We start from the raw sequence: 27,962 nt of genomic DNA on the forward strand, positions 1-27,962 counted from the left end.
CAGGCACACATAGCTATGATGTAATCAGGCACCTCTTTGTCTTCCTTTCAAAGAGACAACTTTTGAGCTATAAATACTAAAGATACTATTCATTCTGGCTTTTAGGCCAACAGGCTGCAACCTGGCAAAACCATGCCAAAATTCCTAATCTGAGTTAAGATGCAGTCAGGTCTAGATGAAAAAAGGAATGTTTCAACTGATTACATCTTCAAATGTTTCCTAGATATTTGAGTTTATGGTTGTGCTTGTCCTTCTTGATACTTAATTAGAATATACAGGCCTCAGATATGAGCTTGCAGGAGACGGACAGTGTTCAAAATGAAAATGACAGCTTTCCATTGGCTTGTGTGCTGTTCTATATAGCAGCTCAGTGTCAGGTGTTGAAGTTAAGCTAAACTACTAAAAACAGAAGATGTAAAAGCTAAAGTTGAAAAATTAAAACTTAGAGTCTACATATACTGAACTTTGGCTATTCAACTGTAAAGTCAAATTGGAAAAAAAAGCATAAGAAAAACAAGCAAGGAACATAATTTTGGACAAAGCACTGAGCTGAGCAGATTTAAAAATTTTTCAATTAAGTTATATAACTACAAAATATTTGTGGTAGATAAAAATTAGAAAATACAGGCATATAGATAGAGATAAAAATACAGCCATATTTAATAACCAAAGCACTTTCCATAAAATGACTATATCAAAGTATTTAACAAATTCTTTATTGGGCATTTATGCTTTTGCCTAATCTTTATTAACACAAATGTTTTGATGAACACCTTTATATATGCATTTCTGCACATCTCTCATTATTTTCTTATAATAAATTCTTAGAAGTGGAATTTCTTAGCTGGGCAGTGTTCAGACGTTTAAAATCAGAATTAAAGCAATAGCCAACTTCAGAAAAAAGAAATCATGAGTTACACAATAACAGTGAGGGACTTTCACACTCCACTTTCATCAATGGACAGTTCATCCAGAGAGAAAATCAATAAGGAAACACAGGCTTTAAATGACACATTAAACCATATAGACTTAATTGATATTTATAGGACATTCCATCCAAAAGCAGCAGGATACACATTCTTCTTAAGTGCATATGGAACATTATCCAGGATAGACAATATGTGGGGCCACAAAGTGAGCCTTGCTAAATTTAAGAAAATTGAAACCATATCAAGCATCTTTTCCAACTATAACTCTATGAGATTAGAAATTGACTACAAGAAAAAAAATTATAAAAACAACAAGCAAGTAGAGGCTAAAAAATATGTGAGTAAAGGACAAAGGGATCACTGAAGAAATCAAAGAGGAAATCAAAAAATACCTAGAGACAGATATTGGAGATTGGTTCAAGATGGCAGAGTGGAAGGACATGCTCTCAACTCCCTCTTGCGAGAGCACCGGAATCACAACTAACTGCTGAACAATCATCAACAAGAAGACACTAGAACTCACTTAAAAAGATACCCCACATCCAAAGACAAAGGAGACGCTGCAATGAGATGGTAGGAGTGGTGCAATCACAATAAAATCAAATCCCATAGCCACTGGGTGGGTGACTCATAAACTGGAGAACACTTAAACCACAGAAGTCCACCAACTGGTGTGAAGGTTCTGAGCCCCATAGCAGGCTTCCCAACCTGGGGGTCTGGCAACAGGAGGAGGAATTCCCAGAGAATCAGACATTGAAGGCTAGTGGGATTTGATTGCAGGACTTTGACAGGACTTGGGGAAACAGAGACTCCACTCTTGGAGGGCACACACAAAGTAGTGTGTGCATCAGGACCCAGGGCAAGGAGCAGTGACCCCCATAGGAGACTGAACCAGACCTACCTGCTAGTGTTGGAGGGTCTTCTGCAGAGGCCGGGGATGGCTGTGGCTCACCACGGGGACAAGGACACTGGCAGCAGTTTTGGGAAGTACTCCTTGGTGTGAGGCCTCCCAGAGTCCGCCATGAGTCCCACCAAAGAGCCAGGTAGACTCCAGAGCTGGGTCACCTCAGGCCAAACAACCAACAGGGAGGGAAGCCAGCCCCACCCATCAGCAGACAAAAGGATTAAAGTTTTATGGAGCTCTGCCCAACAGAGCAACACCCAGCTCTACCCACCACCAGTCCCTCCCATCATGAAGCTTGCACAAGCCTCTTAGATAGCCTCATCCATCAGAGGGCAGATAGCAGAAGCAAGAAGAACTACAATCCTGCAGCCTGGGGAACAAAAACCACACTCACAGAAAGATAGACAAGATGAAAAGGCAGAGGACTATGTACTAGATGAAGGAAAAAGATAAAACCCCAGAAAAACAACTAAATGAAGTGGAGATAGGCAACCTTCCAGAAAAAGAATTCAGAATAACGATAGTGAAGAGGATCCAGTACCTCAGAAAAAGAATGGAGGCAAAGATGCAGAAGATGCAAGAAATGTCTAATGAAGACCTAGAAGAATGAAAGAACAAACACCTAGAAGAATTAAAGAACAAAGAGAGATGAGCAATACAATAATTGAAATGAAAAATACACTAGAAGGAATCAATAGCAAAATAACTGAGGCAGAAGAATGGATAAGTGACCTGGAAGACAGAATGGTGTAATTCACTGCCACAAAACAGAATAAAGGAAAAATAATGAAAAGAAATGAAGACAGCCTAAGAGACCTCTGGGACAACATTAAATGCAACAACATTCACATTATAGGGGTCCCAGAAGGAGAAGAGAGAGAGAGAAAGGACCCGAGAAAACATTTGAAGAGATTAAAGTTGAAAATTTCCCTAACATGGGAAAGAAAATAGCCACCCAAGTCCAGGAAGTGCAGAGAGTACCAGGCATGATAAACCCAAGGAGAAACACATCAAGAAACATATTGATCAAACTGACAAAAATTAAAGACAAAGAAAAATTATTAAAAGCAACAAGGGAAAAATGACAAACAAAATACAAGGGAATTCCCATAAGGTTAACAGCTGATTTCTCAGCAGAAACTATACAAGCCAGAAGGGCAAGGCATGATATATTTAAAGTGATGAAAGGGAAGAACCTAAACCAAGATTACTCTGCCCGGCAAGGATCTCATTCAGATTCGAGAGAGAAATCAAAAGCTTTACAGACAAGCAAAAGCTAAGAAAATTCAGCAGCACCAAACCAGCTCTACAACAAATGCTGAAGCAACTTCTCTAAGTGGGAAACATAAGAGAAGAAAAGGACCTAAAAAAACAAACCCAAAACAATTAAGAAAATGGTAATAGGAACATACATATCAATAACTACCTTAAAAGTGAATGGATTAAATGCTCCAACCAAAAGACACAAGCTCACTGAATGGATACAAAAACAAGACCCATATATATGCTGTTTACAAGAGACCCACTTCAGACCTAGGGACACATAGAAACTGAAAATAAGGGGATGGAAAAAGATATTCCATGCAAATGTAAATCAAAAGAAAGCTGGAGTAGCAATACTTGTTTCAGGTAAAATAGACTTTAAAGTCTGTTACAAGAGACAAGGAAGGACACTACATAATGATCAAGGGATCAATCCAAGAAGAAGATAAAACAATTATAAATATATATGCACCCAACATAGGAGCACCTCAATACATAAGGCAAATGCTAACAGCTATAAAAGAGGAAATTGAAAGTAACACAATAATAGTGAGGGACTTTGACACCACACTTACACCAACGGACAGATCATCCAGACACAGAATTAATAAGGATACACAAGCTTTAAACAACACACTAGACCAGATAGATTGAATTGATATTTATAGGACATTCCATCCAAAAACAGCAGATTACACTTTCTGCTCAAGTGCACATGGAACATTCTCCAGGATAGATCACATTTTGGGTCACAAATCAAGCCTCAGTAAATTTAAGAAAATTGAAACCATATCAAGCACCTTTTCCAACCACAACACTATGAGATTAGAAATTTTATGGGGAAAAAATGTAAAAAACATAAACACATGGAGGCTAAACAATACATTACTAAATAACCAAGAGATCACTGAAGAAATCAAAGAGGAAATCAAAAAATACCTAGAGAAAATGACAATGAAAACATGATCCAAAACCTATGGAATGCAGCAAAAGCAGTTCTAAGAAGGAAGTTTATAGCAATACAATCCTATCTCAAGAAACAAGAAAAGTCTCAAATAAACAATCTAACCTTACACCTACTGGAACAAGAGAAAAAAGAACAAAGAAAACCCAAAGTTCATAGAAGGAAAAAATTCATAAAGATCAGAGCAGAAATAAATGAAATAGAAAAAAAGAAAACAGTAGCAAGATCAATAAAACTAAAAGTTGGTCCTTTGAGAAGATAAAATTGGTGAACCTTTAGCCAAACTCATCAAGTAAAAGAGGGAGAGGACTCAAATCAATAAAATTAGAAATGAAAAAGGACAAGTTAAAACAGACATTGCAGAAATACAAAGCATCATAAGAGACTACTACAAACAACTCTATGCTGATAAAATGGACAACCTGGAAGAAATGGACAAACTCTTAGAAAGGTATAACCTTCCAAGCCTGAACCAGGAAGAAATAGAAAATATGAACAGACCAATCACAAGTCATGAAATTGAAACTGTGATTAAAAATCTTCCAACAAACAAAAGCCCAGGACCAGATGGCTTCACAGGCCAATTCTATCAAACATTTAGAGAAGCACTAAAACCAATCCTTCTCAAACTCTTCCAGAAAACTGCAGAGGAAAGAAAATTCCCAAACTCATTCTACAAGGCCACCATCACCCTGGTATGAAAAGCAGAAAAAGATATCACAAAAAAAGAAAATTACAGACCAATGTCACTGATGAATATAGATGCAAAAATATTCAACAAAATACTAGCAAACAGAATCCAACAACACATTAAAAGGATCATACACCATGATGAAGTTGGATTTATCCCAGGGATGCAAGGATTCTTCAATACATGCAAAACAATGTAATATGCCACATTAAAAGTTGAAGAATAAAAACCATATGATCATCTCAATAGATGCAGAAAAAGCTTTTGAAAAATTCAACACCCATTTATGATAAAAAAATCTCCATAAAGTGGGCATAGAGGGAACCTACCTCCACATAATAAAGGTCATATATGACAAACCCACAGAAAACATCATTCTCAATGGTGAAAAGCTGACAGCATTCCCTCTAAGGTCAGGAACAAGACAAGGATGTCCACTCTTGCTGCTATTATTCAACATAGTTTTGGAAGTCCTAGCCATGACAATCAGCAAAGAAAAAGAAATAAAAGGAATACAAATTTGACAAGAAGTAGTAAAACTGTCACTGTTTGCAGATGACATGATACTATACATAGATAATCCTAAAGATGCCACCAGAAAACTACTAGAGCTAATCAATGAATTTGGTAACGTTTCAGACTACAAAATAAATGCACAGAAATCTCTTGCATTCCTATACACTAACAACAAAATATTGGAAAAATTAATTAAGGAAGCAATCCCAATCACCACTGCAACAAAAATATTAAAATACCTAGGAATAAACCTACCTAAGGAGGTAAAAGACCTGTATTCAGAAAACTATAAGACACTGAGGAAAGAAATCAAAGATGACACAGATGGTGAGCGATATACCGTATTCTTGGATTAGAAGAATATTGTGAAAATGACTATACTACAAAAAGCAATCTACAGATTCAATGCAATCCCTATCAAACTACCAGTGGCATTTTTCACAGAACTAGAACAAGAAATCTTAAAATTTGTGTGGAGACACAAAGGACCCCAAATAGCCAAAGCAGTCTTGAGGGAAAAAAACGGAGCTGAAGGAATCAGACTCCCTGACTTCAGACAATACTACAAAACTACAGTAATCAAGACAGAATGGTACTGGCACAAAAATAGAAATATAGATCAATGGAACAGGATAGAAAGCCCACATATAAACCCATGTATCTATGGTCACCTAATCTATGACAAAGGAGGCAAGGATATACATGGAAAAGAAAGTCTCTTCAATAAGTGGTGCTGGTAAAACTGGACAGCTACATGTAAAAGAATAAAATTAGAAAACTCCCTAACAACGTTCACAAAAATAAACTCAAAATGGAGTAAAGACCTAAATGTAACATGGGACATTATAAAACTCTTAGAGTAAAACATAGAAAGAACACTCTTTGATAAATCACAGCAAGATCTTTTTTGACTCACCTCCTAGAGTAATGGAAATAAAAACAAACAAATGGGAGCTAATGCATCTTAAAAGCTTTTGCAAAGCAAAGGAAACTATAAACAAGACGAAAAGAGAACCCTCAGAATGGGAGAAAATATTTGCAAATGAATCAACGGACAAAGGATTAATCTCCAAAATATATGAACAGCTCATGCAGCTCAATATTAAAAAATCAAATAACCCAATGAAAAAATGGGCAGAAGATCTAAACAGACATTTCTCCAAAGAAGACATACAGATGGCCAAGAGGCACATGAAAAGATGTTCAGCATTTTTGCTAATTATTAGAGAAATGCAAATCAAAACTACAATCCAGTATCACCAATACTGGTCAGAATGGCCATCATCAAAAAGTCTACAAACAAGGAATTCCCTGGCTTTCCAGTGGTTAGGAGTTTGCGGTTCCACTGCAGTGTGCATGGGTTCGATCCCTGGTTGGGGAACTAGAATCCCACAAGCTGCAGCGCAGCCAAAGAACAATGTCTACAAACAATAAATGCTGGAGAGGGTGTAGAAAAAAGGGAACCCTCCTACACTGTTGGTGGGAATATAAACTGGTACAACCACTATGGAGAACAATGGAGGTTCCTTAAAGAACTAAAAATACAACTACCATATGATTTAGCAATCCCACTCCTGGACATGTATCCAGAGAAAACCATACTTCAAAAAGATACATGCACCCCAATATTCATTGCAGCACTATTTACAGTAGCCAAGACATAGAAGCAACCTAAATGTCCACTGACAGAGGAATGGATAAAGAAGATGTGGTACATATATACAATGGGATATTACTCGGCCACAAGAAAGAATAAAATAATGCCAAACATGAATCAACCTAGAGATTATCATACCAAATGAAGTAAGTCAGACAAAGACAAATATCATATGATATCACTTATATGTGGAGTCTAAAAAGTGATAAAAATGAACTTATTTACAGAACAGAAACAGACTCACAGACTTTGAAAACAAACTTCTGGTTACCAAAGGGGAAATGGGCGGGAGGGATAAATTCAGAGTTTGGGATTAACATATACAAACTACTATATATAAAATAGATAATTAACAGGACCTACTGTATAGGACAGGGAACTCTACTCAATATTCTATAATAACCTAATGGGAAAAAAATCTGAAAAAAAATAGATATATGTATATGTATAACTGAATCACTTTGCTGTACACCTGAAACTAACACTGTAAATCCAATATACTCCAATATAAAAAATTCTTTTAAATAAACAAATAAAATTAAAAATTTCCCAAAGTCTAAAATTCAGTTATGAGAAACAGCAAGACAGAGAATTATATCCTATATCTTGGCAGAAAATGAAAACCTCCCTGGTTTTAGCTCAGGCATGGGCTTTGTAGCAACAGTCCATACTCAGACTAGTACTTTTTGCAATATAGAACCTGGAGCCTGAAAGGTAATGTCAGTGACATGTTTTTATCTTTTGGTCTCCTTTATTTTTTCAGGATCTGTTTTTTTAGGTTAACCTAAGCACAGTTTTTTTTTTTTTTCTTTTTGATATTCTGCAACCTAACTCTCCCAGATTCATTTTTCTATTCTCTTCACATTATACTGTGGGCACCAAATGGAACTCAAGGAGTCCATTGTATTAACTGATATCTGTACCTGACTCCAACAGACTTTCTGTCTCAAAGGCATGCAGAAATATCCAAACAAAGAGAAAAGACCTAAGAATAAAAATAATCAAATAACTGAGAAAACTTCAAAGAAGACCACTAAAAAACAACTGTGATAACCAGATAAAGGTTGATATCAGTGAAAATGGCAGAGTAAAGAGCTCTGAAAATTTACTCCTTCTTAAAAGCAATAGGTAAACTAACACATTTTTTTCATTATTTTATAGTAAATGGTTTTCATAGTCAATTTTTTTCAGTTTTCAGAACTCTGAAAATTAACCAAAGGCTTTCAGCATTCCACAGAGTGTTTACTCAAGAAAAATAGATGATCTAGGTAAGAACACTGAGCTTTGTGGTGTTTTAACTTGTCCTATTTCCATCCTCTTTCTCACCAACAGGGTATCTTTGAAAAAGAACAGCTCACAATCACAGTGGCATAGGTTTCTTCCTTGTGGTATCTACCCAATATCTAGCATTATGCTTTGAACATAAATAAATTCCCATTTAAAATCATTTGGATTTGGGCCTACTCGCTCTAACACAAAATGAAGCCTTTGTGCAGGCCACTAATGGACTTCTAGAACTGGTTCCTAGTTTCTTGCCATCAATTTTTCTTATATATTTCTGTTGGAGTTAACCATCATGTATGCTAATTTGACCATACCATTCCCCTTCCAAAACATCAGAGTATTGCCCAATAAGTAAACTATAAATTTCTGACCACAGATTGAAAGTAGCAAGCAGACTTACTGTCTTCTTCACTCTGTTACTTCCTACATCTTCCATCCCAATAATATAAATATATTCATTATCTAAGTGTAATGCATAATTATTGAAACTGTTTATACCCACTACTATCATACTTGCTTTGTCTTCATTCTCTTGGTCTTGAATTTCCATGTCTATTTTACAAATGTTTCTGTCTTTTGTATTAACATTAGAAAAAACAGAACTAATCAATAGACGAAAGGGAGGGAGAGATAGGGTAGAATGGATGGTAGAATACATGTAATGATTCCACAGTAAAGTCTTACGAAATCTGGAATTAAATCAGAATGAGAAGAATGTGAATGTGTATGATGGGCAGAGTCAGACCAGAAAGTATTGTTAGCTGTGTTTTGTTTGTATTCTGACAGGATGTTAGGCTGGTTGGCTGCAACTAAAAGTATTTTTCCCTGTCAATTTGGGAGGGCGTGGTGAAGAATCTCCAGGTAATACACAGAGTTACTCATCTTACCGAGCTAAGAATTTTAATGAAAAAGTATCCAAAGTATTTGCTATGGAAGATCTCAGTGACTCTGTAGTTCTATAATGTTGGGTGGAGAAAAATAAAGAGGCAGCACTCAAGACTTTATTATGATCTTCCTCTAACCACTTCTATAAAGAGGCAGGTATTTATATTTAATAAACATTTATCAAATACCTAAAATAAAAATGGCCATTTTGTACAAATGATCACCATTCTTCCACCTTGTTCTATTTCTTTAAACCGGACTAGTCCAGTTTCCTTCTTTCTGCATCTATTATAGTGCTGTGTATCCTATGAACTCTCAGTAAGTCAGTTAAACTGATGTTCATCAGTCCTAAAGTCAAGATCCTTCCTCCAAGAAAGCTTGGTTTGAATATGTCAACAGCATTTACCATCATGTACCACTTAACTCTATCCAATCATTTTCATAGGAATTTGGGGTTTGTAAAGTCTTTCCTGGACCTCAGTTATTGATGTTTTTAAAAAAGGCAACGGTGTTGGGTCTAAAATGATAGTCTCTAAAGTTGAGAAAGCCATGTATAGACACCAACAGAAATAGGCTGCCACCAGTTTGAGGAATAAAAATCCCTCAGGCTCCCCAAATTTCTTCTCCAGAGACTTGCAAGTTCCATCATTAGAGATTATTATTTTGGATTATATGGCAAATACACTTTAGGTTAGGAATGACTAATTAAAAATTTAAAAAGTAAAACTAAACTAATCTGTCCTTAGGAAGCCAGTAATCTCAAAAGGTTTAAAGAAAGGTAAATGTTTCAAAGGGGAGAAAGGCAAAGAGACAAGTCCAGATCCTGGAAATCTACCTGAAGAGGAGAAGACATGGTTGGATATACTTGAAAGTGGCATGAAGACTGAATATAGGGTAAGTGTAGAACCACAGTGGGATAAGGAAATAAGGGAAAGGAAGAACATTAACTTTGTCTACTTTACAATTTAAGCTTAGTGAGGAGAATTTGCAAAAGACAAACGTTTCACTAAGTCTAAGCAGAAGCACAAAAATGGAGGGTCCCATGTATTTGCTTTTTAATATGACCCACATACTTATTAGAATATTAATTTATCATTATACATTAATTTTCTTAGATACTTACGTATTTGAGAAAACACAAGAAGGGAAAATACCCTGGACTGTGGCAGGAGCCCGAGGTCCTATTTACCAGAAAAAGAAAATAATTAGTTTGCATCCTTCCCCAACAACTTGTAAAATGATAATATCCTCTAATAGTTCTTTATTCTCTGTTGTCACAGTCTTGTTTAAAAGCCTCCAGAGACTCTTGACAATGAAGTCTAAATTTCTTTGCAAAGCATAAAATATACCATACAATCTGATGTTCTTATCTACTTCTCTAGTGTCTTCTCTGGCTAGTCTTCCACGTGTATTCTATGGATCAGAGGCTCAAAATAACTTATTTCCTAAATGTATCATCTTTTCCATGCCTCTGGGCCCTTGTTTATGCCATTTCCTTTGGCTGGAGCACCCTATGCCCTCCTTTTTTTTTTATTTTTTTGCGGTACGCGAGCCTCTCACTGTTGTGGCCTCTCCCGTTGCGGAGCACAGACTTGGGACACGCAGGCTCAGCGGCCATGGCGCACGGGCCTAGCCCCTCCGCGGCATGTGGGATCTTCCTGGAACGGGACACGAACCCGCGCCCCCTGCATCGGCAGGTGGACTCTCAACCACTGCACCACCAGGGAAGCCCCCTATGCCCTCTTTAACTTATCTTTTAGGTCTCAGTCAGCTTGTGTTAACTCTTCTAGAAAGACTTCCTTAAAACTAAGTAAATATTCTTCTCTAGTGGTCCTAAAGCATTCTACCCATTCTATTATAAAACTCATTATGCTATACTGTAATTAAAGGTTTACTCTTCTGTCTCCCTGATTATGATGTAAATTTCCCACTATATCTCCAACATTTATTTTTTGAGAATACTACATAATTAATATGTTTCCTCAACATTTATTCATTGATTTGTTGGCCATTAATCTCTTCCCACTCAAACATCATCTCACTCACTTTGTATGTAATCTAGCTAGATTTCATTACTGGATTTTAGTAAAGATTCTGGATACAGATGACATAGAAATTTTTATGCACAACACCTCCACACTGGATTTGGTGTGTTAATTACGCAAATACACAAAGGAATAAAAATTTTAGACCAAAAGAATGTCCTGGTTACAGAAAGTAGTGTTAGTAATTAGAGCCTGTTAAGTCAAGTTAAAGTGGTAACTCTTGTTTCTCCCAATAAATGAGTAACCAATAGGTACCAGTGATGTGTAAAAAAGTCTTACTTAAATCCTATGAAACTTTTTGACTTTGTTTGTGTAGATATGTTTTTTTGTGTGTGTTCAGATTTGGAGAAGCAGTACCTGAAATTAAGAATTCATAGACCTGAGAAATTAAGTGTGAAGATAATATAATTGTAAAAGCAAAATAAAAAACAAACTCTTCTGTGGTTTCATTAATATGCTGGAGTAAATATTCTAAAAATATTTTCCTATAATTCTATATAAAATATTAAAACCATCCTCTTAAAAACAGCTAAGCTTTCAAGGAGGTAAGAGAAATATTTGAGAGTAAAACATTGGGGGGAACACACATATGGAATTGTAAGCAAATGATGAAGCTGATGCCTGCCCTGTACCCATTGGCCATAAATGCAAACTTAATGGATAGCCAGGGGATTTAAAACCATATATCAGGCTCAAACCAGATGGGAAATAAAACCTTAGAGCTTGTGAAAATATACTTTATCCCACAAAACTACACCCTTGGTGAAAGAGCTGTCTTAAAATAAATCATGCCACAGAGGTAGCGGCACAAACAAATTATGCCTTGGCATCAGCTGTGGATACAGGAAGAACAGCAGAAAAGAATAATATCTCTGAAGAATTCATAACCATATATTATCACTTATGTGACTTTGAGGTTTAAATTCACTGTATGGTCCATAAAACTCCAAATGAGAAATTTAAAATGACCCTGTTTTTATAGCTCTCCCAGATGCCTAGCAGTAGCATATGAAAAAAACTTAACAGCTTTATTGAAGTATAATTGATATTTGCAAAACTGTACATATTTAATGTGTTCAGTTTGAGTTTCTACATAGTAATACATCCTATCAAAGTACGGAATTCTGTCAAACATGATGCATTTCTGTCAAAAACAAGCTAACGTATAACAACACATCCCTGCCACTCATAGACAAATATGAAGAAATAAACCAACATGCCAGTTATTAGGGAAAAAAATTAAAATTAGACCACAAATATTTCAGATATTGGAATTATCAAATATAGAATATAAAATATGTGCATTTTATATGTTTAAATAAATAAAGTAATTGGAAATCACAGGAATGGAACCTATCAAAAAAGTCCAATCAAATCTGAATAATAATGAGAAATTTTATGTTATATATATATGTTTAATCAAACAAATTTAAAAGTGTATTAAATTTATATAATAGTAAAATAGATACAACTGAAGAGAGAATTGGTGAAATGGAAGACAACCTCAAAGAAATTAACCAGAATGCAATAGAGAGAAATGGAAAACGTGGTTTTTAGACAATGTGGAAGTAGACACACACACACACACACACACACACACACACACACACATGTATATAAGTGGAGTTTCAGAAGAAAAGAATAAAGAAAATGAGAAGCAACATAGGAGAGAAAAACAGCTGAGACTTGGCCAGAACTGCTCATCATAGTGATACTAAAGTAAAGCAGATGAAAGATCTTAAAAGCAGCCTGTGGCATGTGTGTGGCAGGGGTGAGAAGGTGGGGAGGGGGATGTGGGAGGAAGGACCACTTACATAGGAATTAAGTAGAACAGAAAGCAGATCATTTAAGTGAAACAATATTTTTAAAATGCTAAGAAAAAAAGAACTGTCCCTGAGAACTGGTATATCCAGCCATAATTATATCCCATAACATGGATAAAATACAGTTTTATTAAATAAAATCTGAGACTTTACTCCCAAAATATATATTAATGACATTTCTAAAGAATGGATGTATTTTAGGAAAAATGAAGATGATTCTATAAAGTATGAAATGAAAAGAGGAATGATGAACAACAATAAATGGTTAACATGTGATAAAATATAAACAAAACTTGAAAAATAGAATAGTAATTTAATAGAAAAATAGAAACATAATTTCTATAAAATAGAAAAGTAATTTAATCTTGAATTTTTACCAGATAAACTATTAAATATGATATGAGATAGTGAGTAGAAGTAAATTATTCTAACTTTGACTTTTACTTTAAGTATACATGTTAAAATTTAAGGGTAATTGTCAAAAGAAATATACACATAGTAAAAAATTTCCAAAACAGTAGAAGGAAAGCTGAATTTAAAAATACACTTAATATTTTAAAAGAAAGAAAGAAAGGAAAAATTATATATATATATATTTAAAAGGAGAACAAACTGAAAGCAAAAATAAGGCAGTAAAAATCTTCCAAATATCTGTAATTAGCATAAATGTAAATGGTTTAAACTCAGTTAAAAATCAGAAATTCTAATACTGAATAAAATAAAGCAAAATCCAAAGTCAAGTATTTGTAAGAGCTACAATTAAACATCTAAAGACTCTAAGATTGAAAGCTGATACAACTATAGTAACATCAGGCAAATTGAATTTAAGACAGAAAGCATGGCTCAGGACAAAGGTCACTACATAATAATAATATTAAGTTATTAACTCGGTAATAAGTTACCAAGATAACCCTAGATATGACTAATAACCTCAATCAAGAAATAAAAAAGCAAAAATGGATACAACTACATGGAGGAGTTGAAAAACTATCTTATCATTCCTGATAATTTTTTGAACAAAGAATTTAAAAAGTAAGAATACAGACTATTTTAACTACACAACTAAACATCTCATTTGAATGGAAATATTTAGAATACTGTATTTCAAAGTTGACAATATTCATTGTTTTCAAACAGGACATTAAACAACTTAATCATGTACTCTAAGCCAATAAAGCAATTCTTCAGATACTTCAAAAGGCTGGTAACATAAATGTCATGTTCTCAGTCTACAAAGCAATTAGAAATCAATAAAAAAAGAAAAATCCTGGAAAATCTAATCTAGAAATATATAATACATGATGAATAAATTTGATTTAATCAAGGAATGAATGATTGTTCTGAGAATAAAAAGTGATCATCTCAACAAGAGATGCACTAAAAAGTCAACATTCACTGATATACCTTAGCAAATTAGAAATAGAAGGGCATTTTCTTAACCTGGTATCTACCAAAATATTGTGGTAAGCATCATATCTAATGGTGAATAATTTTAAAATATTTTAAATCAGAAAGAAGACAAAAAGCCCACTTTCATCATTTTATTCACCATTTCTCTGAAGGCCCTAGAAATGGGAAGAGTACAAGAAATAATTTAAAAATATTAAGATTGCAAATAAAGTAACTAATCTGTCATTATTTACTGGTAATATGTTTATATTAAAAAACAAAAGAATCAACAGGGGCTTCCCTGGTGGCGCAGTGGTTGGGAGTCCGCCTGCCGATGTAGGGGGCACGGGTTCGTGTCCCGGTCCCGGTCCGGGAGGGTCCCACGTGCCGTGGAGCGGCTAGGCCCGTGAGCCATGGCCGACATGCCGTGGAGCGGCTAGGCCCGTGAGCCATGGCTGCTGAGCCTGTGCGTCCGGAGCCTGTGCTCCGCAGCGGGAGAGGCCACAACGGTGAGAGGCCCGCGTACCGCAAAAAAAAAAAAAAAAAAAAAAAAAAAAAAAAAAAAGAATCAACAAATAAGGAATAAGAATTAGAGAATTTGAAAAGGTTGCTGGACACGTAATCATATAAAAATCAATCACATTTCTATACATTAGTAACAAATAGTTAGAGAATATACCATTTTTAATAGCAATAGAAATAGTTAGTACCTAGGAACAAATATAACAAAAAGATGTGTAAGATGTTTCTGGCAAAAATACTAAACTTAAAGATATGAAATTTCCATAAAATGGAGTGATAGACCATTTATGCTGTTAGGGAGAATCAGTATTGTACAGATATCTGTTCTCCCCTTATTAATTTATAGTTTCAATGCAGTTTCAGTCAACACCTCAGCTGTGTGTGTTTGCGTGTGTTTCTGAGACTGGCAGGTCAATTTAAAATTTATATGGAGGAAGATAGATTTAGCCAAGGCACTCCCAGAAAAGTAGAACAAAGTGGTAAAAGTGGTAGCAGATGGGAGCTGGTGGATGAGATGTCTTCTCATTACTGATGTCAAGACATTGTGAATCATCAACAGTGTGATACTAGTGCGATGACAAACTGATCTTTTGGAACAGAATAGAGAAATCAGAAACAGATCCACACATATATGATATCTGCATATTAGCAAGCTGGCATTCCAGATAAGTGGGTGAGGAGAGATCTTTCAAAAGAATAGTTCTCAGGCAGAGAGTCAATAGCAATTGCTGGTATACCCATTGTTAAGCTGGGACTGAGAGCAGTACCAACAACAGTATACTTTGTGAGCCCGCACAATAGGCGAAAGGGGACACAACAGAGCACACTCACAGATGAACAGCTCCAGAGGTGGAATACTCTGGCTTCTCTCCCCATGGGAGCACTCCAGTCCCACCTACCTCATACCATAGACCAGAAACACAGCTAAGAAAGAGATCTGGGGGCCTCTATGTGAACAACTAGGGAGCAGATCCTGCCCCTGACAGGGCAGTGACAACCAGAGAGCAAAGGGGAGGCCCCACTCAATATCCAGGGCAGGCTATAGTCAGCACAACACCAGTTAAACCCTCTATCAAAGAGACAGGGCATACACTGAGAAAAGAGGTGGCAGTCATCCATACTAAAAACAGTCCTTGCACCAAAAAAAAAAAAAAAAAATTAAACCCAAGCAGGCTACATAGGGATGCTCCCACATAAAAATAGCCCTCCAAACTCCAAGACAGTATGAGGGTCTGGCATGGGGAGGAAGAACCTCCAGAGCATTTAGCCTTGAAGCCCAGGAGGGCTTGAGTGCAGGTGCTCCACTCTTGGAGGGTGCATACAAGGTTTCATGTGCATTGGGACTCAGCATAAAGTAGTACCTCCATAGGAACCTGGGCTAGATCTACCTAGGGGTCTTGGAGGGTCTCCTGGGGAGGTGGGGGTTGGTTGGCTATACCTCACTGTGTGGGCAACGGGACTGGTAGCAGAGGCCCCAGAGAATATTAATTGGCGTGAGCTCTCTTGGAGGTCCCCATTTTGACACCAAGAACCAACCCCACCCAACAGCCTGCAGGCTCCAGTGCTGGAATGCCTCAGGCCAAACAACCAGCAAGACAGGAACACAGCCCTACCCATCAGCAGACAGCTGCCTAAAGTTGTACTAAGCTCACAGACACCCCCAAAACACACCCCAGACATGGCCCGGCCCACGAGGAACAACACCGAGCTCCACCCACCAGAGGGCAGGCACCTGTCCCCCCCACCAGGAAGCCTGGACCAACCTCACCCACCAAGGGGCAGATACCAGAAGCAAGAGGAACTATGATCCTGCAGCCCATGGAAAGGAGACCACAAACACAGTAACTTAGATAGAATGAGACGACAGAAATATGTTGCAGAAGGAGCAAGATAAAAACCTACAAGACCAAATAAATGAAGAGGAGATAGGAAACCTACCTGAAAAAGAATTCAGAGTAATTATAGTAAAGATGATCTAAAATCTCAGAAAAAGAATGGAGAATCAGATTGAGATGATACAAGAAATGTTTAACAAAGACCTAGAAAAACTAAAGAACAATCAGAAATGAACAGTACAATAACTGAAATGAAAAATACACTAGAAGGAATCGATAGGAGAATAAATGAGGAAGAAGAATGGATAAGTGAGCTAGAAGATAGAATGGTGGAAATCACTGCTGTAGAATAGAATAAAGAAAAAAGAATGAAAAGAAATGAGGACTGCAAGAAGATGACGGAAGAGTAAGACACGGAGATCACCTTCCTCCCCACAGATACATCAGAAATTCATCTACACGTGGATCAACTCCTACAGAACACCTACTGAACGCTGACAGAAGACCTCAGACCCCCCAAAAGGCACATACCTGGGTAGGGCAAAAGAAAAAAAGAAAAAACAGAGACAAAAGGACAGGGACCGGACCTGCACCAGTGGGAGGGAGCCGTGAAGGAGGAAATGTTTCCACACACTAGAAGCCCCTTCGTGGGTGGAGACTGCGGGTGGCGGAGGGGGAAGCTTCAGAGTAGCGGAAGAGAGCACAGCAATAGGGGTGTGGAGGGCAAAGCGGAGAGATTCCGACACAGAGGATCGGTGCCCTCAGGCACACACCAGCCCGAGAGGCTTGTCTGCTCAGCCACTGGGGCGGGCGGGGCTGGGAGCTGAGGCTCGGGTATCGAGTCTCAGTCCGAGCGGAGAGCAGGGAGAGGACTGGGGCTGGCGGCAGGAAGAGAGCCTGAAGGGGTCAGTGCACCACGACTAGCCCGGAGGGAGTCCGGGGAAAAAGTCTGGAGCTGCCAAAGAGACAAGAGACTTTTTCTTCCCTTTTGTTTCCTGGTGCGAGAGGAGAGGGCATTAAGAGCGCTGCTTAAAGAAGCTACAGAGACGGGCGCGGACCACAGAGACGGGCGTGGGACGCTGGGGCTGCTGCTGCCGCCGCCACAAGGCCTCTGTGAGAGCGCAGGTCACTGTCCACCCCCCCTTCCGGGGAGCCTGTGCAGCCCGCCACTGCCGGCATCCCGGGACCCAGGGACGGCTTCCCCGGGAAAGCGCACGGAGTGCCTCGGGCTGGTGCAACGTCACGCTGGCCTCTGCAGCCGCAGGCCCTCCCCGCACAGCGTGGCCCTCCCTCCCCTCTGCCTGAGTGAGCCAGAGCCCCTGAATCAGCAGCTCCTTTAAACCCGTCCTGTCTGAGAGAAGAACGGACGCCCCCGGCGACCTACACGCAGAGGCGGGGCCAGGTCCAAGGCTGAGACCGGGAGCTGTGAGAGCAGAGAAGAGACAGGGAAATCTCTCTGTGCAGCCTCAGAGGCAGCGGATTAAAGCTCCACGGTCCGCTTGATGTGCCCTGCCTCTGTGGAGTGCATGGATGGACAGCGAATCATCCCAAACTGAGGAGGTGGACTTTGAGGACAAGATTTAAGATTTTTTCCCCTTTTCCTCTTTTTACAACGAATTATCCCAAATTAAGGATGTGGACTTTGAGAGCAAGATTTCAGACTTTTCCCCTTTTCCTCTTTTAACAATGAATTATCCCAAATTGAAGAGGTGGACTTTGAGAGCAAGATTTTCGATTTTTTCCCCCCGTTCTCTTTTTGTGAATGTGTATGTGTATGCTTCTGTGTGAGATTTTCTCTGTATAGCTTTGCTTCCACCATATGTCCCAGGGTTCTATCTGTCCATTTTTTTTTCAATAATCACTTTTTAATTTTAATAACCCTACTATATTTTATACTTTATTCTATTTTACTTTATCTGCTCTTTCTTTTTTCCTACCTTCCCTTCCTCCCTCCCTCCCTCCACCCCTCCTTTCTTTCTTTCTCTTTCTTTCCTTCCTCCCTCCCTCCCTCCTGTCTTTCTTTCCTTCTTTCCTCCCTCCCTCCCTTCTTCCTTTCACTCTTTCTTTTTCTTTCCTTCCTCCCTCCCTCCTTTCTTTCTTTCCTTCCTCCCTCCCTCCATCCCTCCTTTCTTTCATTCTTTCTTTCTTTTTTTCTTTCTTCCTTCTTTCCTTCCTTTCTTTCCTTCTTCCTTTCTTTCACTCTCCCTTTCTTTCTTCTACTAATTCTTTTTTTCTACTTTTTCTCCCTTTTATTCTGAGCCGGGTAGATGAAAAGCTCTTGGTGCTGCAGCCAGGAGTCAGTGCTGTGCCTCTGAGGTGGCAGAGCCAACTTCAGGACACGGGTCCACATGAGACCTCCCAGCTCCACATAATATCAAGCAGCAAAAATCTCTCAGAGATCTCCATCTCAACACAACAACCCAGCTTCAGTCAACGACCAGCAAGTTACAGTGCTGGTCACCCTATGCCAAGCAACTAGCAAGACAGGAACACAACCCCACCCATTAGGAGAGAGATTGCCTAAAAACATAAGGCCACAGGCACCCAAAAACACACCACCAGACATGCACCTGTCCACCAGAAAGACAAGATCAAGCCTCAACCACCAGAGCACAGGCACTAGTCACCACCCACCTGGAAGCCTACACAACCTACTGAAACAACCTTAGCTACGGGGGACAGACACCAAAAACAACGGGAACTATGAACCTGCAGCCTGCAAAAAGGAGACCCCAAACACAGTAAGATAAGCAAAATGAGAAGACAGAAAAACACACAGCAGGTGAAGGAGCAAGATAAAAACCTACCAGACCTAACAAATGAAGAGGTAATAGGCAGTCTACCTGAAAAAGAACTCAGAATAATGATAGTAAAGATGATCCAAAATCTTGGAAATAGAATAGACAAAATGCAAGAAACAGTTAAAAAGGACCTAGAAGAACTAAAGATGAATCAAGCATCGATTAAAAACACAATAAATGAAATGAAAAATACTCTAGATGGGATCAATAGCAGAATAACTGAGGCAGAAGAACGGATAAGTGAGGTGGAAGATAAAATAGTGGAAATAACTGATGCAGAGCAAAATAAAGAAAAAAGAATGAAAAGAACAGAGGGCAGTCTCAGAGACCTCTGGGACAACATTAAACGCACCAACATTCGAATTGTAGGGGTTCCAAAAGAAGAAGAGAAAAAGAAAGGGATGGAGAAAATATTTGAAGAGATTATAGTTGAAAACTTCCCTAATATGGGAAAGGAAATAGTTAATCAAGTCCAGGAGGCACAGAGAGTCCCATACAGAATAAATCCAAGGAGAAATACGCCAAGACACATATTAATTAAACTGTCAAAAATTAAACACAAAGAAATCATATTAAAAGCAGCAAGGGAAAAAGAACAAATAACACACAAGGGAATCCCCATCAGGTTAACAGCTGATCTCTCAGCAGAAACTCTACAGGCCAGAAGGGAGTGGCAGGACATAATTAAAGTGATGAAGGCAAAAAAACCGCAACCAAGATTATTCTACCCAGCAAGGATCTCATTCAGATTTGATGGAGAAATTAAAACCTTTACAGACAAGCAAAAGCTGAGAGAGTTCAGCACCACCAAACCAGCTTTACAACAAATGCTAAAGGAACTTCTCTAGGCAAGAAAGAGAACAGAAGTAAAATACCTACAATAACGAACCCAAAGCAATTAAGGAAATGGGAATAGGAACATACATATCAATAATTACCTTAAATGTAAATGGACTAAATGCTCCCAGCAAAAGACACAGATTGGCTGAACGGATACAAAAACAAGACCCATATATATGCTGTCTACAAGAGAACCACTTCAGACCTAGAGACACATACAGTTTGAAAGGGGATGGAAAAAGATATTCCATGCAAATGGAAATCAAAAGAAAGCTGGAGTAGCAATTCTCATATCCAACAATATAGACTTTAAAATAAAGACTATTAGAAGAGAGAAAAAAACCCACTACATAATGATCAAGGGATCAATCCAAGAAGAAGATATAACAATTGTAAATATTTATGCACCCAACATAGGAGCACCTCAATACATAAGGCAAATACTAACAGACATAAAAGGGGAAATAGACAGTAACACATTAATAGTAGGGGACTTTAACACCCCACTTTCACCAATGGACAGATCATCCAAAATGAAAATAAATAAGGAAACACAAGCTTTAAATGATACATTAAACAAGATGGACTTAATTATATTTATAGGACATTCCATCCAAAAACAACAGAATACACATTTTTCTCAAGTGCTCATGGAACATTCTCCAGGATAGATCATATCTTGGGTCACAACTCAAGCCTTGGTAAATTTAAGAAAATTGAAATTGTATCAAGTATCTTTTCCGACCACAATGCTATGAGACTAGACATCAATTACAGGAAAAGATCTGTAAAAAATACAAACACATGGAGGCTAAACAATACACTACTCAATAACGAAGTGACCACTGAAGAAATCAAAGAGGAAATAAAAAAATACCTAGAAACAAATGACAATGGAGACACGATGGCCCAAAACCTATGGGACGCGGCAAAAGCAGTTCTAAAGGGGAAGTTTATAGCAAAAGTATCCCACCTTAAGAAACAGGAAACATCTCGAGTAAACAACCTGACCCGGCACCTAAAGCAATTAGAGAAAGAAGAACAAAAAAAACCCAAAGTTAGCATAAGGAAAGAAATCATAAATATCAGATCAGAAATAAATGAAAAAAAATGAAGGAAATGGTAGCAAAGATCAATAAAACTAAAAGCTGGTTCTTTGAGAAGATAAACAAAATTGATAAACCATTAGCCAGACTCATCAAGAAAAGAAGGGAGAAGACTCAAATCAATAGAATTAGAAATGAAAAAGGAGAAGTAACAACTGACACTGCAGAAATACAAAAGATCATGAGAGACTACTACAAGCAACTCTATGCCAATAAAATGGACAACCTGGAAGAAATGGACAAATTCTTAGAAATGCACAACCTGCCAAGACTGAATCAGGAAGAAATAGAAAATATGAATAGACCAATCACAAGCACTGAAATTGAAACTGTGATTAAAAATCTTCCAACAAACAAAAGCCAAGGACCAGATGGCTTCACAGGTGAATTCTATCAAACATTTAGAGAAGAGCTAATACCTATCCTTCTCAAACTCTTCCAAACTATAGCAGAGGGAGGAGCACTCCCAAACTCATTTTACGAGGCCACCATCACCTTGATACCAAAACCAGGCAAGGATGTCACAAAAAATGAAAACTACAGGCCAATATGACTGATGAACATAGATGCAAAAATTCTCAACAAAATACTAGCAAACAGAATCCAACAGCACATTAAAAGGATCATACACCATGATTAAGTGGGGTTTATTCCAGGAATGCAAGGATTCTTCAATATCGCAAATCAATCAACATGATACACCATATTAACAAAGTCAAAGACAAAAACCATATGATCATCTCAATAGATGCAGAGAAAGCTTTTGACAAAATTCAACACCCATTTATGATAAAAACCCTGCAAAAAGTAGGCATAGAGGGAACTTTCCTCAATATAATAAAGGCCATATATGACAAACCCACAGCCAACATCCTCCTCAATGGCGAAAAACTGATACCATTTCCACTAAGATCAGGAACAAGACAAGGCTGCCCACTCTCACCACTCTTATTCAACATAGTTTTGGAAGTTTTAGCCACAGCAATCAGAGAAGAAAAGGAAATAAAAGGAATCCGAATTGGAAAAGAAGTAGTAAAGCTGTCACTGTTTGCAGATGACATGATACTATACATAGAGAATCCTAAAGATGCTACCAGAAAACTACTAGAGCTAATCAATGAATTTGGTAAAGTAGCAGGATACAAAATTAATGCACAGAAATCTCTGGCATTCCTGTACACTAATGATGAGAAATCTGAAAATGAAATCAAGAAAACACTCCCATTTACCATTGCAACAAAAAGAATAAAATAGCTAGGAATAAACCTACCTAAGGAGACAAAAGACCTGTATGCAGAAAATTGTAAGACACTCTTGAAAGAAATTAAAGATGATACAAATAGATGGAGAGATATACCATGCTCCTGGATTGGAAGAATCAATATTGTGAAAATGACTCTACTACCCAAAGCAATCTACAGATTCAATGCAATCCCTAGCAAACTACCACTGGCATTTGTCACAGAACTAGAACAAAAAATTTCAAAATTTGTTTGGAAAAATAAAAGACCCCAAATAGCCAAAGCAATCTTGAGAACGAAAAACGGAGCTGGAGGAATCAGGCTCCCTGACTTCAGACTATACTACAAAGCTACAGTAATCAAGACAGTGTGGTACTGGCACAAAAACAGAAAGATAGATCAATGGAATAGGATAGAAAGCCCAGAGATAAATCCGCGCACATATGGTCACTGTATATTTGATAAAGGAGGCAGGAACGTACAGTGGAGAAAGGACAGCCTCTTCAATAAGTGGTGCTGGGAAAACTGGACAGGGACATGTAAAAGTATGAGATTAGATCACTCCCTAACACCATACATAAAAATAAGCCCAAAATGGATTGAAGACCTAAATGTAAGGCCAGAAACTATCAAACTCTTAAAAGAAAACATAGGCAGAACACTCTATGACATAAATCCCAGCAAGATCCTTTTTGACCCACCTCCTAGAGAAATGGAAATAAAAACAAAGATAAACAAATGGGACCTAATGAAACTTCAAAGCTTTTGCACAGCAAAGGAAACCATAAACAAGACCAAAAGAGAACCCTCAGAATGGGAGAAAATATTTGCAAATGAAGCAACTGACAAAGGATTAATCTCCAAAGTTTATAAACAGCTCATGCAGCTCAATAGCAAAAAAACAAACAACCCAATCCAAAAATGGGCAGAAGACCTAAAGAAGATATACAGACTGCCAACAAACACATGAAAGAATCCTCAACATCATTAATCATTAGAGAAATGCAAATCAAAACTACAATGAGATATCATCTCACACCAGTCAGAATGACCATCATCAAGAAATCTAGAAACAATTAATGTTGGAGAGGGTGTGGAGAAAAGGGAACACTCTTGCACTGCTGGTGGGAATGTGAATTGGTACAGCCACTATGGAGAACAGCATGGAGGTTCCTTAAAAAACTACAAATAGAACTACCATATGACCCAGCAATCCTACTACTAGGCATATACCCTGAGAAAACCATAATTCAAAAAGAGACATGTACCAAAATGTTCATTGCAGCTCTATTCACAATAGCCCGGAGATGGAAACAACCTAAGTGTCCATCATCGGATGAATGGATAAAGAAGATGTGGCACATATATACAATGGAATATTACTTAGCCATAAAAATAAATGAAACTGAGCTATTTGTAATGAGGTGGATAGACCTAGAGTCTGTCATACAGAGTGAAGTAAGTCAGAAAGAGAAAGACAAATACCGTATGCTAACACATATATATGGAATTAAAAAAAATGTCATGAAGAACCTAGGGGTGAAACAGGAATAAGGACACAGACCTACTTGAGAATGGACTTGAGGATATGGGGAGGGGGAAGGGTAAGCTGTGACAAAGCGAAAGAGAGGCATGGACATATATACACTACTGAACGTAAGGTAGATAGATAGTGGGAAGCAGCCGCATAGCACAGGGAGATCAGCTGGGTGCTTTGTGACCGCCTGGAGGGGTGGGATAGAGAGGGTGGGAGGGAGGGTGATGCAAGAGGGAAGGGATGTGGGAACAGATGTATATGTATGACTGATTCACTTTGTTATATAGCAGAAACTAATAAAAATAAATATGAAAGAAAGAAAGAAAAAAAAGAAAGAAAGAAAGAAAGAAAGAAAGAAAGAAAGAAAGAAAGAAAGAAAGAAAGAAAGAAAGAAAGAAATGAGGACAGTCTCAGAAACCTCTGGGACAACATTAAACACACCAACATTTGAATTATAGTGGTGCCAGAAGAAGAGAAAGAGAAAGGGCCTGAGACAATATTTGAAGAGATTAGAGTAGAAAACTTCCCTAACATGGGAAAGGAAATAGTCACCCAAGTCCAGGAAGCACAGAGAGTCCCATACAGGATAAACCCAAGAAGGAACATGCTGAGACACATATTAATCAAATGAACAAAAATTAATACAATGAAAAATTATTGAAAGCAACAAGGGAAAATCAACAAATGACATACAAGGGAATGCCCAATGGTTATCATCTGACTTTTTAGCGTAAACTCTGCAAGCCAGAAAAGAGTGGCAGGATATGTTTAAAGTGATGAAAGGGAAAAACCTACAGCCAAGAATACTCTACCCAGCAAGGCTCTCATTCAGATTCGATGGAGAATTCAAAAGCTTTACAGACAAGCAATGGCTAAGAGAATTCAGCACCACCAAACCAGCTTTTCAACAAATGCTAAAGGAACTTCTCTAGGCAGGTGAGGTTAAAAAAAAAAAAAAAAAAAAAAAAAAAAGCCACAACTAGAAACAAGAAAATCACAAATTGGAAAGTGCACTGGTAAAAGCAAACCTATAGTAAAAGTAGGAAATCATCCATACACAAATATGATATCAAAACCAGCAAACATAAGAAGTGGAGAGTACAAATACAGGAAATAGGAATTACATTTGAAATTGAGAGACCAGCAACTTAAAACAACCTTGTATATATATATAGACGGCTACATCAAAACCTCATGGGAAATGCAAACCAAAAAATAGATACACACACAAAAAAGAAAGAGCAACCCAAACACAACACTAAAGATGGTCATCAAACCACAAGAGAAGAGAACAAAAGAGGAAGGGATGAAAAAAGACTTACAAAAACAAAGTCAAAACAATTAAGAAAATGGTAATAGGAACATACATATCAATAATTACCTAAAATGTAAATGGATTAAATGCTCCAACCAATAGACACAGAATGGCTGAATAGATACAAAACAAGAATTGTGTATATGCTGTCTATAAGAGACCAACTTCAGACCTGGGACACACACAAACTGAAAGTGAGGGGATGGAAAAAGATATTCCATGCAAATGGAAATCAAAGAAAGCTGCAGTAGCAATACTCATATCAGACAAAACAGACTTTAAAATAAGAGACAAGGACACTACATAATGATAAAGGATCATTCCAAGAAGATATAACAATTGTAAATATATATGCACCCAACATAGGAGCACCAATATATAAAGCAAATGCTAATGGCCATAAAAAGGGAAATCAAAAGTAACACAATAATAGTGGGGGACTTTAAGACCCCACTTACACTAATAGCAGATCATCCAGACAGAAAATTAATAAGGAAACACAAGCCTTAAATGACACATCAGACAAGATAGACTTGATATTTATAGAACATTCCATCCCAAACCAGCAGAATACACTTTCTTCTCAAGTGCACATGGAACATTCTCCAGGATAGATCACACCTTGGGTCACAAATCAAGCCTCAGAAAATTTAAGAAAATTGAAATCATATCAAGTATCTTTTCTGACCACAATGCTATGAGTTTAGAAATCAATTACAGGAAAAAGAACTATAAAAAACACAAACACGTGGAGGCTAAACAATATGTTACTAAACAACCAATGGATCACTGAAGAAATCATAGAGGAAATCAAATAATACCTAGAGACAAATGACAACAAAAGAAAGAGAATCCAAAACCTATGGGATACAGCAAAGGGAATTCTAAGATGGAAGTTTATAGCAATACAATCTTAGAGAAACAAGAACAAAGCCCAAAGTTAGTAGAAGGAAAAGAAATCATAAAAATCAGAGCAGAAATAAATGAAATGGAGATAAGTAAAACAACAGCAAAGATCAATGAAACTAAAAGCTAGTTCTTTTGGAACAAAAAAACTGATAAACCTTTAGCTATACTCATCAAGAGAAAAAGGGAGAGGGCCCCAATCAATAAAATTAGAAATGAAAAAAGGAAGTTACAACTGACAGCACAGGAATACAAAGGATCATAAGAGACTATTACAAGCAACCATACAGAAATACAATGGACAGCCTAGAAGAAACAGAGAAATTCTTAGAAAGGTACAACCTTCCAATACTGAACCAAGAAGAAACAGAATATATGAACAGACCAATCACAAGTACTGAAATTGAAACTATGATTTAAAAACTTGCAGCGAACACAAGTCCAGGAACAGATAGCTTCAAAGGGGAATTCTGTAAAACATTTAGAGAAGAGTTAACACCTACCTTCTGGAACTCTTCAAAAAATTGCAGAGGAAGGGAAGGAATACTTCCCAAGCTCATTGTATGAAGCCACCATCACTCTGATACCAAAACCAGACAAAGATATCACAAAAAAAGAAAATTACAGGCCAATATCACTGATGAACATAGATGCAAAAATCCTCAACAAAATACTAGCCAACCAAATCCAACAACACATTAAAAGGATCATACACCATGATCAAGTGGGATTTATCTCAGGGATGCGAGGATTCTTCAATATATGCAAACCAATCAATGTGATACACTGTATTAACAAACTGAAGAATAAAAACCATATGATCATCTCAATAGATGAAGAAAAAGCTTCTGACAAATTTCAACACCCATTTATGATAAAAACTCTCCATAAAGTGGGCATAGAGGGAACCTACTTCAATATAATAAAGGTCATATACAACAAACCCACAGCAAACATCATTCTCAATGGAAAAAACTGAAAGCATTTCCTCTAAGATCAGGAACAAGACAAGAATGTCCACTCTTGCCACTACTATTCAACATAGTTTTGGAAGTCCTAGCCACACAATCAGTGAAGAAAACGAAAGAAAAGGGATCCAGATTGGAAAAAAAGAAGTAAAACTGTCACTGTTTGCAGATAACATGATATTATACATAGAAAACCCTAAAGATTCTACCAGAAAAGTACTAGAGCTTATCAATGAATTCTGTAAAGTTGCATGATATGTAATACACAGAAATCTCTTGCATTCCTATACACTAATAATGAAAGATCAGAAAGATAAATTAAGGAAACAATCCCATTTACCATCACATCAAGACAAATAAAATACCTAGGAATAAACCTACCTAAGGAGGCAAATGCTTGTACTCAGAATAAGTACTGAGCATAAGGTACTGACAAAAGAAACCAAAGATGACACAAACAGATGGAGAGATATACCATGTTCCTGGATTGGAAGAATCAATATTGTGAAAATGACTATACTACCCAAAGCAATCTACAGAT

General features: G+C 37.5%; 1 protein-coding gene across 1 annotated transcript in view; it reads right to left on the minus strand.

Annotated features, from left to right (window-relative positions):
* FSIP2 (fibrous sheath interacting protein 2) overlaps positions 1 to 27,962 on the minus strand; it is a 128,131-nt gene that overhangs the window by 50,664 nt on the left and 49,505 nt on the right. The window contains exon 14 of the mRNA XM_060106711.1: positions 10,217 to 10,274. Within this exon, the coding sequence (XP_059962694.1) occupies positions 10,217 to 10,274 (58 nt within the window). The remainder of the gene's footprint in view (positions 1 to 10,216; positions 10,275 to 27,962) is intronic.

This window comes from Mesoplodon densirostris, chromosome 8 (assembly GCF_025265405.1).
Source record: "Mesoplodon densirostris isolate mMesDen1 chromosome 8, mMesDen1 primary haplotype, whole genome shotgun sequence".
In the NCBI taxonomy this organism is placed as follows: domain Eukaryota; kingdom Metazoa; phylum Chordata; class Mammalia; order Artiodactyla; family Ziphiidae; genus Mesoplodon; species Mesoplodon densirostris.